The sequence below is a fragment of the Lissotriton helveticus genome, chromosome 6, assembly GCF_964261635.1.
Source record: "Lissotriton helveticus chromosome 6, aLisHel1.1, whole genome shotgun sequence".
NCBI lineage: Eukaryota > Metazoa > Chordata > Amphibia > Caudata > Salamandridae > Lissotriton > Lissotriton helveticus.
The window spans coordinates 1,402,935,749-1,402,951,434 of record NC_136067.1 but is presented as its reverse complement, the minus strand read 5'-3'; the positions used below and the strand labels follow the sequence as shown (position 1 = coordinate 1,402,951,434).

Here is a 15,686-nt window from a genome sequence, read left to right as displayed (position 1 = left end):
CGTGTGACGTCTCGGAGGGGGCCTGTGCTGTGCTGTGCTGGAAAGGCGGCGGGCAGGAGCCGAGAACAGTGCGTCCTACTGCGCCGCCATCTTGGCCACGCCCCCTGATGCATTGTTTTAGACCAGAGGGGCAGGAGGTTTAGGGGCATTTACTGAATTTATCAACTGAGGATGCACATGAGTTGAATGAGTATGAAATCTGTTTAAAAAAACTTGATTTGCATTTTCTTCCAATGGTTTACACTATACTAAATGGATATCACTTTGGCAAACGCATGCAAAAGTCTGGGGAAACAGTAGAAGAATATATATCTGTGTTGCGGAAACTTGCTTTCACCTGAAACTTTGGTACAAATAATGATGAACTTGTGAGGGATCAATTTATGCTGCACTGTAGGAGAGAGAAATGAAAGGAAAGTTTCTGGCAAAAAGAAAACTCTTCGTTGATGGAGGCAGTAATTACTGTCAAGTTTTGTGCATATAGACAAGCCTGTATAGAATAATAAAAAAGAGATCATAACCAATTTTTTAACACAGATTGTTATAAGATACATTCAGCACAATCAAAATATTCTAAAAAAAAAAGGCTTTTTATCAGAACAAATATATTTTAAAAATAATCAAGGCAGTTTTAGGTTTGGGAATATGGTCACATGGCAAACAACAAAGATTGTGTGAAGTGGAAGGCTCTTTGTAAGTCTTGTGGAAGGAAAGGAATTATACTAAATGATGTAGAAGCTGCAGTCAGAAAAAGAAGTTCAGAGAGGTTAGTTATGAAGAAGGACTAGATTGTAGTGAGATAGTTTTACAGATTATAGATAATGATATGAACTGCTCAGTGGACAAAGTTCAAATTGAAGCTGTGCCAATTGGAAAGTTATTTGATTCTGGAGCTAAGTTTCGAATAATACCTTAGGATCCCATCAACCAACTTTCTAGTTTATTTTGCAGGCTGCATTCATTTAAAAGTCATGTATGCTACAGGAAAAATGTATGACTCAGTAATGGAAGGCATCTTGATAGGTTGGTTTCATCAGAAGAACCTAATAATACACGTAGATCCTACAGTTGGAGTGAAGGAAAATATTCCTGGAGGTGTTTCAGGATGGGCTGGGCTGTCTTAGAGGTTGCATTAATAAAATTAATTTAGGAAAACTCTGAACCAATTGTTAGCAGAGTGAGAAATGCATATTCTCTCTGTGTACATTTTGATTATCATTGGTTATCAATGATTGGCATATTTGATTTACTGGTAAGTCCCTCGTAACATGCACGGTGTGTGTACGGCCTGTAAATCATATGCTCCTAGAGGGCCTGCAGCACGGGTTGTGCCACCCAAATGAGTAGCCCTGTAAATGTGTCTCAGAACTGCCACTCTAGTGTCTATGCGTGCAGTTTAAACTGCCAGGTGGACCTGGCAAGGGCACCCACTTGCCAGGCCCTATCCTTGCGTTTTCTTACATGTTAGGCACCCCTAAGGTAGGCCCAAGGTACCCCCCCATTGGCAAGGTGCAGTTTATGTGAAAGGTAGAACATGTGCTGGTGTGTTTTACATGTCTTGATAGTGAACTACTGTGTATTTCGTTTTTCATTGTTGAAAGGCTATCTGTCCTATGGGTTGACATGGGAGCTACCTTGTAACATTTTACAAGTGTAACTTGCCATTCAGTCAAGATAGAGGAATGGAGTTTAGGCTCTCTGAACTCAGAATTTAACAACACACCTCTTAGTGAAGGTGGTTTTTAAATTGTGTGTTTGAAAAGGCCACTTTTAGAAAGTAGGTATTTTTTTGCTATACCATTCTGTGTGCCTCTGCCTGTTGTGTATTCACCGTCTGGTTTTGGAGTGACAGGAGGTGGGGATGTCATTCACTCTAGACAGTCACAAGGAGGGTTGAGCTGTGTCTTGCTATGCCTGGGTGACTCATCGCTTGGCTGAATAGACCTGGTCTGCATTGAGAGTGGTGGGAGGAGTTTCGCTGGCACCTCAATAGGGTGTGTCTCCTTTGCAAAATGCTGTCTCCACCTCCTGTGGTCATGCTGCACCAGGGAGGTCAGAACTGCAGCACAGAGAACAATGAGAAAATGGGATATAAGTATGGTTCCTTAAACCCTAGGACTTTAGAAAGCGTCTGGAAAAAAGAGGACCATGCCAAGGAGAAGAGCGGAAGAGCTGTGTGAGTAGCACAACCTTTTCTCTGTGAGGGTTTGGTTGGCCTGCAGTTGCTGCGTCTGTCTGTGGTGGAGAAAAAGGACTGAGTCTTTTTGCCCTGCTGTGGTATCCTGCTTGTGACGAATCTCCAATGGCTTGTGTGTGCTGGACTCCTGTTTTGGAACACCTAGGGACATCAAAGTCTTCGGTGTGCTTCTACTTTACTGCAAAGCCTCCCTATATTCACTGGAAGGCTCCCTTGAGCTTTCTGGATTGGAAATTTCCTTGTGCTTTTACTTTGCTTGAAAGGTTATCTGTGCTTATTCACTGGAAAGCTCCCTGTGCTTTCCTTACTGGAAATCTCTTTGCGCTCCCTTGAACTACGGCATGCAGCAAATGAGGCGCCGCCTGCCGCTCCGTGCTGTAAGGTCTCTGAGCTAGGGCAGACCTCAAGAACCAGAGTGTTGCCACTCCCCAGCTGGGCGACCTCAGAGGAACCACCAAGCATTGCCTGGCAACCAACACCGCAGCCTCCTTTGGTACCCGGAAACACCTCAAGAACCCACCATGGTTGCCACAGCGTCAGGAAGGGGAGAAAGCCTCCACCGTTGCACCACCCACCCCGGGTGCCCAGCACCACCCATCGGACAACAGAGCCTCGTGAACTCGGGTGGCTGTTGATCCCGCCAGGGACAGAATGAGGAATGAGGTAGGGGCCTGCCTACCTGGCCAGGCCGTAACGTGCCCTTTGTAGTTATAGCCCCAGTCAGCAGAGTGGGAAGGAATCCTCGATGAAGGTCCCGCTTGGCTCCTTGTGCTGGCCACTGCCACGCTCACCGCAGAACACGGGCCAGCGGCCCTGAGAACCACTGGAACAGGGGAGCGCAGGAGAGCTGTGCTCAGGGCACCTTCAAGGAAGGAGCCCCATGCCAGTATTAATCGTGGTATTGCTCTCGCCTACCCTACACTCAAGTGATGACTCGGGTAAATACCATTTTACTCCGTTTTGGAGCTCAAGATAATCTGTGTTATTCTCGCACGATCTGTGTAGCAAGTGTTATGTGAAATTGTTGATGACATCTGTGACCCATCAGTATTTACTGTGATATTTTCACTGTTATGATTTTGACAATTGCCTAGTTGGCAAACTGCTTGTGATTATGTCATTGTGGTCTAGTGTGTTGATTTATTTATTTATAAAGTTTTATATAGCGCAAACTTGACCCAAGAGGGTATCAGAGAGCTTTACATTTAGGATTGTTGCGTTTAAAGTTACATCAGTTACAAGAGCATGGTAAGGTACAGTACACATAAAAAATGTTGCAAGAACTCGTAGGAGGGAGAGGAGGAAGGAGTAATAGCTGGGAGACGAGGAGGAACTGTGCCCAATGTCCGGCTGGGTAGGTGATGGTCAAGGGGGAAACCAGGGCCAATCTCCTCATTAGCTGTCTAGCAGCTCCACCGGGCATCAGCCATGTTGCTCAGGTCTCAGCATTCAGGAAAACCAGTTTTGAGTTTTTTTGACTTGAGAAGTTTAGAAAGCGCTGGCTAGACCCGGAGGTATCAGAGCACTTAACCAAAAGATCATTGCTATCTGAAAGAGACACGTTAGTATTAGATTCCTTACCTTAGAATATCCCCAGGCGTCAGACTGGATCCGGAAATTTTTGCGTAGCAGTACCCTTGCGCGTCGGTAGGCGTCGTCTGCGGCTCCGCGTCCGTCGTCGGTGTCGTGGGCGTTGTGATGACGTCGTCGGAGTACTTAGACGCCGCCTCCGCGTGCTGACGTCAGTTCTTTTTTTCTGCAAGCGCAGATCCGGAAAAAGCAGTAATCCTAGTCATTTTTTTACTAACTTTTTGATCACTTTTGATTGTTCTCGAAGTCTTTCGACTCCGACTGTGCCGTAGGGATGCCCGGCTTTAAGCACTGCGATGATTGCGACCGCCTGATGTTGGTCACGGATCCTCACCGCGTGTGTTTATCTTGTCTCGGCGTCGACCACGAGAGGTCCCGATCCCATGGGAGGTCGAGGGACAGGTCGCGGGCTCGGAGCCACCACAGTTCCGAGGGTAGGCCGCACTCCTCCGGGTCGAAGTCATCGTCAGGTAAGCGGCACAAGAATTCCAAGCGGCGTCATCGCTCTTCGGACTCCCCCCGACGCTCGCGCGATTTGGCCGGGGGTTCGGGTGACACCACCCACGCGGCTCCGACGGAGTCGCAGGCGTCGCGTCCAGCCCCATACCCTACGGTCCCTGGGCTCAACGCGACGCCGGAAGAGATCGAGCGCTTCCTGATGGCCATGAGGAAACTCTCTCCTCCGACGGGCTCCGCGGCGCCTTCGGGCCCAGCGGACCCGTCTGGGACCCCTAGCGGGTCGGGTTCTGCCCCGACGCCGTCGGGTGCTTCGGCCCCAGCGCCACCGACGCCTTCGGGCCCGGCGCCGCAGGTTCCCGTTATCCCGACGCCGCCGGCGCCGAGGGGTTCAGTTGTTCCAGCGCCGCCGGCGCCTTCGGGTCCGGCGCCGCAGGACGCCGCTGGACCTCCTTCGGGATCTGGTTCGTCGCCGGTGGACCTTACGACCTCCCCGGCGTCGGACCCTCAGGTGTCACCTCCGGCGCCGTCCTCGGGCGGCGCCGTCCCCGGTTCCACCTTCTTTCCTGTTCCGGCGCCGGGACAGCCCCGATGGGCGCCGCTCCAGACGTCGTTTGGGGAGTTTCACTTCTATGAACAGGCCCCATTAGTTGAGAACCCCAGTTCAGGAGATGGGTGATGAAGAGGACTGGGAGGGGTCTGAGGACCCTCTGACCAGGGAGTGTCAGTCTCATGAGGACTGGACAGGAGACCTTGGGGAGGCCAGTGGCCTGGACACCTCTCGAGACACTGGTTTTGTCTCCCCTCCTACCGTGGCTTCGGAGGAGGGGGCAACATATAGTGTGGTGCTGATGAGGGCTGCCAAGGCCTTGGGCCTTGAGCTCCCCGTCGCGGCCGTGAGGACTAACCTCCTCACTGACGTCCTTAAACCACAGTCAAGCTCGGCCAAGCCTCTGCTGCCCTTTAATGAGGCCTTGACCGACGTTCTTCTGGGCACTTGGTCCAAGCCCGCTACGGGGTTCGCCCGTAGATAGGAACGTGGCCAGACGCCACCGCCCAGCCCCGGGCGACCCATGTTTCCTGTCCTCCCACCCTACCCCCGAGAGCCTGGTCATCCAGGCCTCCAATTCCCAGACCGCATTCCCGTCGGCCCCGCCGGACAGGGAATCCAAGAGGTATGACCAGTATGGGAAGAAGATCTTCTCATCCCTTAGTCTGGGCCTGCGGTCTTCCAACACCGCCTGCCTCTTGGGACGTTACACCCACTCTGTGTGGGATAAGGTCGCGGAGGTGCTGCCAGAGTGTCCGTTGGAGGTACGGGCCAAACTCGGCCAAGCCCTTGTGGAGGGCCGGGATGCAGCCAAGTATTCCATCAGGTGTGGGCTGGATACCACCGACTCGCTGGGTAGAGCGATGGCAACGACGGTGGCGGTCAGACGCCACGCCTGGCTGAGGTCCGCCAACTTCTCGGCAGATGTCCAGAGCACACTCATGGACATGCCGTTCGATGGCCGTCGCCTCTTTGGCGACAAGGCAGACCATGCGCTTGAGCGCTTTAAGGACTCCAGGGCTACGGCCAAGTCCTTGGGCCTCTCGGGCCAGCGCCAGCAATCGGCTGCCTTTCACTCCTTTCGTGGCCACGGAAGGGGTGCGCCCACACGCGCCGCCAGCCACGCTCCGCAGGGCAATACCCAACGCGGTGGCGGCCGTGGGAACCGCCGTCCGGGTGGTCGGGGGCAACGGCGAGGTCAGTCCACACCTTCCCCCGCAGCATCCGCCTCAAAACCCTCCTAGTCCGTGCTTTCAGGCCCATGTGACGCCAGTGGGGCGCAGGGTTCGCCATCACCACCTCCACTGGCGCACTGTCACATCGGACAGGTGGGTGCTGCAAATCGTCCGAAGGGGCTACTCCCTCCCCTTCGAGGCGACTCCTCCAGCCATGCCACCGCAGAACCACCGTGTGTCGGGGGATCATTTGCGACTTCTGCAGGAGGAAGTTACGGCCCTCTTGGCCAAGGGGGCCATCGAGCGCGTTCCTGGGCCACAAGTAGGGTGTGGTTGCTACTCCCACTACTTTCTGGTACCCAAGAAGGGCAAAGGGGGACTACGCCCTATCTTGGACCTACGGACCGTCAACGGCTTTCTCAGGAAGGAGAAGTTCAAGATGCTGACACTGGCTCAGGTCCTAGCTGCCCTGGACCCAGGAGACTGGATGGTAGCGTTGGACTTGCAAGACGCTTACTTTCATATCCCCGTCCTACCTGCCCACCGGCGCTACCTGCGGTTCATGGTGGGCCACGAGCACTTTCAGTTTACCGTGCTCCCCTTCAGCCTTACCAGCGCCCCACGGGTGTTCACAAAGGTGATGGCGGTGGTCGCAGCTCATCTGCGCAGGTTAGGGGTTTCAGTCTTCCCCTACCTCGACGACCGGACAGTCGTCAGCCACCTCCAGACGACGGCAGACCTCCTGCACCAGCTGGGGTTCTCCATCAATGTGCCGAAGTCGCACCTGTGCCCCTCTCAGAAGCTCCTCTTCATCGGAGCGGTTCTGAACTACGAGCGGTTTTGGGTTTATCCGCCCGAACAGCGGGGCCGGGATATTCAGGCTCTGATTCCCATCTTTCAGCCGTTATCCCGGGTTTCTGTCAGGTTGACGCTGCAGCTTCTGGGGCTGATGTCCTCCTGCATCCTACTGGTGCATCACGCCAGGTGGTGGATGCGGGCTCTGCAGTGGGACCTGAAGTTTCAGTGGGCCCAGCATCAGGGCAACCTATCCGACCACGTCCTGATCTCGGAGGGCACTGCGAGACAGCTGCAGTGGTGGCTTACGGACCGCGATTGGGTCAGCGGCAGATCCCTCTCCCTTCCCTAACCGGAGCACGTAGTTGTGACGGACGCGTCCCTCCAGGGCTGGGGAGGCCACATGGGAGAGGCGGAGATCAGAGGCCTCTGGTCTCCGGCGGAGACCCGGCTCCACATCAACCTGTTGGAGCTCCGGGCGATTCGTCTGGCACTGAAGGCATTCCTCCCCTCTGTCCGGGGGAGTGTAGTGCAGGTGTTCACGGACAACACCACCGCCATATGGTACTGCAACAAGCAAGGCGGGGTGGGGTCGTGGACCCTTTGCCATGTGGCTCTGCGCCTCTGGCAGTGGCTGGAACGCCAGGGCGTGACCCTGGTGGCTCAACACCTGGCAGGTTCTCTGAACGCCAGGGCGGACGAGCTCAGCCGTCGGTGCATGATGGATCACGAATGGCGTCTGAACTCGGATGTGGCGCAAGGCCTCTTTCAGCGATGGGGAGAGCCTTGGTTAGATCTATTCGCCACCGAAGAGAGCGTGCAATGTCATCAGTTCTGCGCGTTGGAATTTCGAAGGCGGCACTCGCTCGGAGACGCTTTTCGCCGCGAGTGGATTTGAGGTCTGTTGTACGCCTTTCCGCCTATACCACTTCTGCCCAGAGTGCTGAAGAAGATCAAGCGCGACCGGGCCCAAGTCATCCTTGTGGCTCCGGACTGGGCGAGAAGGTACTGGTATCCAGAGCTACTCAGTATGTCAGTCGATCCCCCGGTTCGTCTTTCTCTTCAGGAGGACCTTCTGTCCAAGCAGCAGGGGACGGTCCTCCACCCGAACCTGTCCTGTCTCCACCTCCATGCTTGGAGATTGAGCGGCGACAGTTGAGGCCATTTGACTTGCCTCCTGAAGTTTGTAACATTAATCTGGCAGCCAGGCGTCCCTCCACAAAGTCGGTATACTCCTGCAGGTGGAACAGATTTGTGGCATGGTGCACAGCAAAGGCTGTGGATCCCCTCAATGCCCCTCTTTCTGAGGTCCTTCTCTTCCTTCTTTCTCTTGCCCAGCAGGGCTCTGCTCTGGGCACTATCAAGGGCTACCTTTCTGCCCTTTCAGCCTTTCTCAGGCTGCCTGATCAACCTTCTTTGTTCAAGTCCCCTATTGTTAATAGATTTCTTAAGGGCATCACACACACGTTTCCTCCTGTTCCGTTTGTGATGCCTCAGTGGGACTTGAACCTGGTTCTTACATTTCTGATGTGCGCTCCCTTTGAGCCACTTCACAATTGTCCTCTACGCCTTCTGACTCTGAAGACTGCTTTCCTGGTCGCCATCACCTCTGCCAGGAGAGTGAGTGAGCTCCAGGCCCTTTCTTGTACTCCACCTTTCCTTTCTGTCCATCCGGACAAAGTGGTGCTGCGTACCAAACCTTCTTTCCTGCCCAAGGTTGTCACGGCCTTCCACATCGGGCAGTCTATCACCTTGCCAACCTTCTTCCCGCCACCGCATCCCTCTAAAGAGGAAGAGCGGCTCCACGGTCTGGACTCAAAACGTGCGCTCTCATTCTACTTGGATCGCACACGCCAGTTCCGGGTGGATGACCAACTCTTTGTTGGTTACGTGGGCACGAAGAAGGGGAAAGCGGTGCACAAGAGGACCATCTCTCGGTGGATCATCCTGTGTATCCAGGCATGCTACTCCTTGGCTAGGAAGGAGCCTCCTGCTGGATTGCGGGCTCATTCTACCCGAGCCACGGCGACTACCACTGCCCTGGGCAGGGGAGTGCCCTTACAAGACATCTGTCAGGCAGCTACGTGGGTATCGCTGCACACGTTTGCGAGACACTACTGCTTGGACAGCCAAGTCCGGAGGGATGGCTTCTTTGGCCGTTCCGTCCTCCGGGACTTTCTGGTGTGATTATTGGTTCGCAGACCCACCACCGGGGTTGGTATTGCTGGGGTATCTATTCTAAGGTAAGGAATCTAATACTAACGTGTCTCTTTCAGATGCACAAGTTACTACTTGTGTAACGATATATCTGTAAGAGACATTAGTTAGTATTAGATTCCTTACCGACCCACCCATCCTCCCCGTTCTGCGAACCAATATCTAGGGTTAGGGTTGTCCCCTTTCAGGGCCCTAGTTTCAATGGCACCAGTGTTGGTTTTTAACATGGCTCTGCGTTTCAGGCGCGGAAAAGCTGTGTCTAAGAACTGACGTCAGCACGCGGAGGCGGCGTCTAAGTACTCCGACGACGTCATCATGGCGCCCACGACGCCGACGACGGACGCGGAGCCGCAGACGACGCCTACCGACGCGCAAGGGTACTGCTACGCAAAAATTTCCGGATCCAGTCTGATGCCTGGGGATATTCTAAGGTAAGGAATCTAATACTAACTAATGTCTCTTACAGATATATCGTTACACAAGTAATAACTTGTGCTACAAGGTACAACTAAAAAAGGTTTATATAGCGCTGGTTAGACCCGGAGGTACCAGAGCGCTATACCAGAAGATCATTGCGTTACAAGCTGCATCCGTTACAATAGCGTAGTAAGGCACAGTTAACAAACAACGAGGTTGAGAGAATTTTTAGGAAAGGAGGGGAGGAAGGAGCCATGGCAGGGAGAGGAGGAAGAACTGTGACCAATGTCCGGCTGGGTAGGTGACGGTCGAGGGGGAAACCGGGGCCAATCTCCTCCTTAGCTGTCTAGCAACTCCACCGGGCATCAGCCACGTTGCTCAGGTCTCAGCGTTCGGAAACAACCGTTTTGAATAGATACATAGGCTACAGTAACAGAGTCAAGCAGTGGAAAAGCATGCCCCCACTAGAGGATAGAGGTAAAAGGAGAAGGTGGGGAGAGGGAGTAAAAACAAACCAGAGAAGGAGCTGGGACTGCCCTTCAGGCAGATGGGGGATGTGTTCCAGGTCTGGTCGGAGTCCGGTGGTAGGGAAAACTGTGGTAGCCATCTTGGGGTCAGGCAATGGATGATATATAATACAAGTGATATTTTTCTATAACCTGGTGTGGATTCCCTTTTGTGGTGTACCTAGTGTGTCACTGGTGTGTGTGTGTGTGTTGCGCAAATGCTTTACAGATTGCCTCCGGGATAAGCCTGACTGTTCTGCAGAGCTACCAAGGGGGTGAGCAGGGGTTACCTTGGGTGTGTAACTCTCATACCCTGACTAGAGTGGTGGGTTCTGCCTGGCTTAGGTACATACCTTAGCCAACTAGAATCCCCATTTCCAACAGTCTCCCTTTCAGAGCAAAAACTGCATTATCGCTAATTCATAATATTTTTAGTGTAACTTCTAAATCATGATCAGGATCAGTTTGCAGCGTAGTCCAGTTTGGGATACAATATGCCATTATGATATATATGTGTGTGTGTGTATAAGTTAGGCTGATTGGTTTACAGTTAGGTTGAGTAGAAGATTTAAATCAATAGACCTACAGCTCTGAGAATGATTTCAAGATTTTCAAGGCCTGCATCCTGCATGATATAGTTTGTCAACGGAGAAGTTTTGGAAAGAGATGAACATTTCTTGTTGTCACTTTGGTTGGACTTAATGTGATTTTCTGCGCATGTGGCAAGACGATGGTGAGATGGTTGGCTCTCCCTAAGGGTATAGGGGGGTTGCAGGGATAGTAGGTCTGGTAGTTAAGAGGAGGCCTAGCATAGTCTTTCATGTGAGTTGGTTTGACGATGAGTTGTTTTATGCTGAGTTTGTTGATGAGGATGTCTCTTACTTTGTGCTTTTGTTGCTCTGTATGTTGTAGTCTCAAAGGTGGGTGGTGTGTCTGTATTGGACAGACAAGATGTTGAGCAAGTCAGAGACTTCCTCTGTGAAGCAGGGCCGGACTGGCCATAGCGGGCACCGGGCAATCCTCCGGTGCGCTGCAAGGGTGGGGGCCAGTTTTGGGCCCCTGGGGGCCGTTTTTGTTACAGGGCCGTTTTTGCAGCACAGCTGCAAAATCGGCCCTGTACCAAAATCGCCAGAAAACCGGCCCGGCCCCGGCAAAGAGCTCGGTGGCACCTCCAACCCCCCCGAGTGGGGAGAGGGGGGCAGGCTGAGCACTTTGCCAGGGCTGGTTGTGGTTCCAAGTCCGGCCCTGCTGTGAAGTCCTCGTATTTTTTAGAGTCCTGTATAATAAGTGGAAGGTAATATTTATTCCTGTGGAGGGTGGAAATGGCGTGTGCGGGGCATCATTGATTTAGAATGTGTTGATTTGCTTGGGGAACAAGCCCTGGAGTATCAATGGACAACGGCAAGGCCTCCTCCTCTATTGTGTGTGCAGTCTGTGTAATGAATACTTAAGCCTATGAGTACAAGGACATCTAGGGTGTGGGTGTCAGCCAGATTCAGCCAGGTTTCTGTGATACAGAGTGCATCAAGGTTGTGTGGGGTGCTGAGATCTCTGATGTGCTTGAAGTGGAGCATGTGTTCATTATTGCTAGGTGCATGGTGACCAATGTGTTAGGGATGAGGTTTGGGATGTTTACTATGTGTGTTGATTTTGTGCCCATGGTGTCTGGGTATGGTTGCTAATGTTGGAATGTGTAGTTTTACGTGATGAGTCAGACACATAATCATATCTTACATGGAAGATGGTTGATGCAGCTGTTGAAGTGGCAGGGGTTCAGGCTCATGCCCATCTCCAGCCTCAAATGGCCCTGAAAAAGAAAGCTGTTCACAATTTTCTGTGGACGGCTGAGCTGTTTATATGCCATATGGGGCTGAAGTGTTTTGTTTGGGTATGGATGCGAGGCAGTAGTTTAGGGCTGGGATACTGAGTAGTGTTTTGTGATTTAATATATTCCTTGTCTTGATGTAATTTCTGGGTTAGTTATTGTCGTTCTATGTAATTTTTCTGATGGGACTGGGGAAATGCAATGTGAATGATTTTTGTATATAAAAGAATTCCCAAAAATGTGGTGTAATCTATGTATAATAAATAAATATGAAATGTATGTGGTCAAAAGTAGTTTACAAAGAATGTAATAAATATTTGAAAGAAGATTTTGGGTCAGTGACTATGTTGGATTAATTTGTGTACCTAATTTAGATAGGACACCCTACTCAAAACAGGGAGTCTGTGGGGTTTCTGCAGCCCGGCTGTTGAATGCAGCTGGAGTGGAGAAACCCAAGTGCGCATTTGTATTTGGCCAGCCTGAGACAACCGGCCAAACACACATGAGCACTTAAAAGTGCACATAGCACTCCTCCTCCATGTCTCTGCTCTGCCTCTCCCTGCATACACTGGCTCAGAGCCGGCAGGTGAAAAAGAAAACGATGGGAGAACATCATTTTATTTTTCACTTGTTGGCTCTGAGCCATATAATGGGGCGACGTTCCTCCACCATTGCGGAGGAGCTGCCACTGGGTTTGTGGTGTAGAGTGGAGACTAGGATATAGGCACAGTTGGAGGAAGCATGACGGGAACTACCTGCTGTTGCTGTAATTCAAGGGCTTGGCATGAAATAAAGAATGTATGCTTTAACTGAATGGTTCCAGACTCTTGCATGGAGATCCTGCCACCTGACTTCAACAGAGAAGACAAAGCGGTCCCTGATTTAAAATGATGGATTTGCAAATGTTTGCAGTTTTGTATTAGGAGAACAGTACTGGGCTCTTGCCCTGCTGTTGGGCTTTGACATATTGGCCAGATAATTTCTGCAAAATGCTAAGATTTTCTTTATATGGGTTGATGTTCCATTCTCACATTTAACAAGGAAGCTTTTATTTTTAATCTTGGTGTCTTGCAGTAGCAAGTACCATTTATTGTTGCCAGCGGTTTCTCTCTTTTTTAAAAAAAATTATAGTAATAGTGGCCAATTGGTTCAATAAAGTTAGTACCTAATGATGAATTTTTTTTGTAGGATCTCTAAATTGGAGAGGGTATTACGTGTCAGTTAGATTAGCCAATGTGACCCAACTTTAGTCTCACACTGGGAGCCCCTTTGTCGTAAACATATTTGTTCTCGATGGCAAACAGATTTTTCTTTTAAAGTGGAAATCAATTTGAAGAGAACATACTTGTGCCTAGCATTCAGTTCCATTGGCGGGTTACAGTAATTAGGTTGAAAAGAACTGACCATTGTACAATACTTAAACTTCATTCTAACTGACTGTTATTGCTTTACAGGTTGCAGACTGTGCCTGGGATGAAACAGTGAAAGTTTATACCCCATCCTGCCTTTCAGCGCGTCCTTAGAAGACTGGAAACTGATCTTTCAAATTTTGTATCAAGTCTTAATACTTTTGAAATAACTTTTTACCGATTGTATCTGTGTATATGTTTCTCACCTAGGATACATGTTTCATGTATGCTGAATACTGCTGCATTCCTGTAGCAAGAATGGACACGAGTTTATTTTTTCTCTTCTGACTGCAGACTGTAATACATTCAGAATTCCCCATAACGACTCTTAACAGGTGTCGACCCATTTCACTACTCAATTTATAATCAGTGGACATTTAATAAACTATCTTGATATGATAATAAGGAATGTTGCTGTAAATTGATTTGTTAGGGCGGGTGTAATTTCAACGATACATGTGACTGGCAGTAAATGCCATATATCATAATGAGCTGCCTCAGTTGACCTTTCTTTCAGTGGTTTCGTTGGTGCTCACTGCTCAGTCATCTTGATAGTGGTGACAAGTGGAGTCCCCTGGAAATCTTGTGATTGCTAGTAATATGTTTCGCTGTGAAACATCTTTATACTTTGTCACAATACTAAAACGTGTCTTTCGTGTCTAAACCTTGTCTTCACGAGGATTAATTAAATGAGACTCCGTAAAACGTTTTAGGACGTTTGCACACTTTTTAAAATGTCTTACTTATCACAATCAGAGCATTTATCTTTTTAGTATATATTTGCAAAAAACATCCTGCATGTTTTCTTACTTCATATTAGCTAAATTTAATAACCAAGAGTATCACTGAACGTGCAAACTTTTCCAAAATATATCCATGTTAAAAAGTCATAATTCAGAACCCAGTTTACGGTATAATGCACATATTCTGGTTCTAATCTCACACGTGCTTTATTTTCTCAGTGACATACATTTTCAATAGATTTGGTTCAGTAGCTTATACATTAGCTGCAATATGTAAAGTACTCTAATATGCATTGTTTTAACCATACGTACTTAACATTTCTTGCTCTTCATTGATACATATGTACTCTTGAAAGTTTGGAGGTGTTTGTATTTTTGTGAACTCTCTTGGATAATTTAATTTAATCAAGGGGAACAAATACTAAAACATGAAGGATGGTTTTTGAAAATATCTAAGATATGCTTTTGTTATTGTTATTTATAGAAAATGTTGCGAGTCTTTTTTTTTCTTCTCAAAGTAATTCTTGCTAGTATGCATAGTTCCTTAGAAACTCCCTCATGCATTCAAGTCAAGGATTTTCATGAACATTTGATAAGTTTTGCTCATGCCTGTTCTCTGTCCCACAGCATGGAATCCTGTTAGTAACACCCCATGTTCTTCTTTGATGCTTAAAAGAAGCGGTATTCACAAAACGCCTGTGAGGTGTTTTTGTTGGCTTGTCATTAGGTGCCTTCCAAACTTCCTGGCTTATGTGATAGGGCTTTTCTGATGACATGTTCAATGTCATGTTACGTACAAATCAGACCTTATTGTATGATAAACATCAGCATACTAACTCTGTGGAGTTTTTATGTGAAAGGCTTGAGGCCTGGAAAACTAATACTTTGAATAGAAATAATAGCCAATAGATTGTGCAAGATCACCACATTATTTTATAAACAGTTTGACATTAGTCGCCCTAGCAAAAATAACATAGATGCAGCAAGAGGAAACTTCTATTCTGCCATCCAGATAACTACATATAGTACACAGAAGAATTGTAAATGCTAGCTAGATATACCCCACATCCAGAACAAGACCACCTATCTATAGCAGCGACTTGGGAGATGATTACTGGGATTGTAAATACATCTAGACAATTAAAGTAGGCACTAAAATGGTAGGGACTTTACAAATCCCTGAACAGATGCAATCTGCAGCTATTAATCCACAGATGATGAATGCAATAATGGAATGTTGTCCAACCAAACCGAAAAAATACTGGTTTTGTTAGCAATAAAAGCCTACTAGTTAAAAGTGGTGTTTCCTCATTCTACTGCATAGGATAAACATTGAAGACTAGACACGTTTTTACCTGTGGTTATGTACCGAATATGCAACAATGTCAGCTCCAGGAATGTGTGTTTACTGCCCCAAAGTTGACTGCGCATGGCATACCTTCAATTGCAGTTTTTACAGACAATATAGATTCAGGAGGAGCATGGTGATTCAACTGCAGTAGATTTAGGGATGCGATACAAAAGGGGATGATGGACGGAGCGTTTGAGCAAATCAAATACTCACCAGCGATACAAAAGGGGATGATGGACGGAGCGTTTGAGCAAATCAAACACTCACCGGCGATACAAAAGGGGATGATGGACGGAGCGTTTGAGCAAATCAAACACTCACCAGCGATACAAAAGGGGATGATGGACGGAGCATTTGAGCAAATCAAACACTCACTCCGTCCATCACCACCCCCTTTTGTACCGCTTTGGCCGCCATAAGTGTGGCAGGGTATGCTCAGACGTGAGTCCCTTGCT

The 15,686-nt window shown here is 49.1% G+C and overlaps 1 protein-coding gene across 1 annotated transcript in view; it reads left to right on the top strand.

Annotated features, from left to right (window-relative positions):
* PEX7 (peroxisomal biogenesis factor 7) overlaps positions 1–15,171 on the top strand; it is a 1,057,085-nt gene extending 1,041,914 nt beyond the window's left edge. Inside the window, exon 10 of the mRNA XM_078649187.1 lies at positions 13,183–15,171. Within this exon, the coding sequence (XP_078505313.1) occupies positions 13,183–13,251 (69 nt within the window). The 3' untranslated portion in view covers positions 13,252–15,171. The remainder of the gene's footprint in view (positions 1–13,182) is intronic.
* The last annotated feature ends 515 nt before the right edge of the window (positions 15,172–15,686 follow it).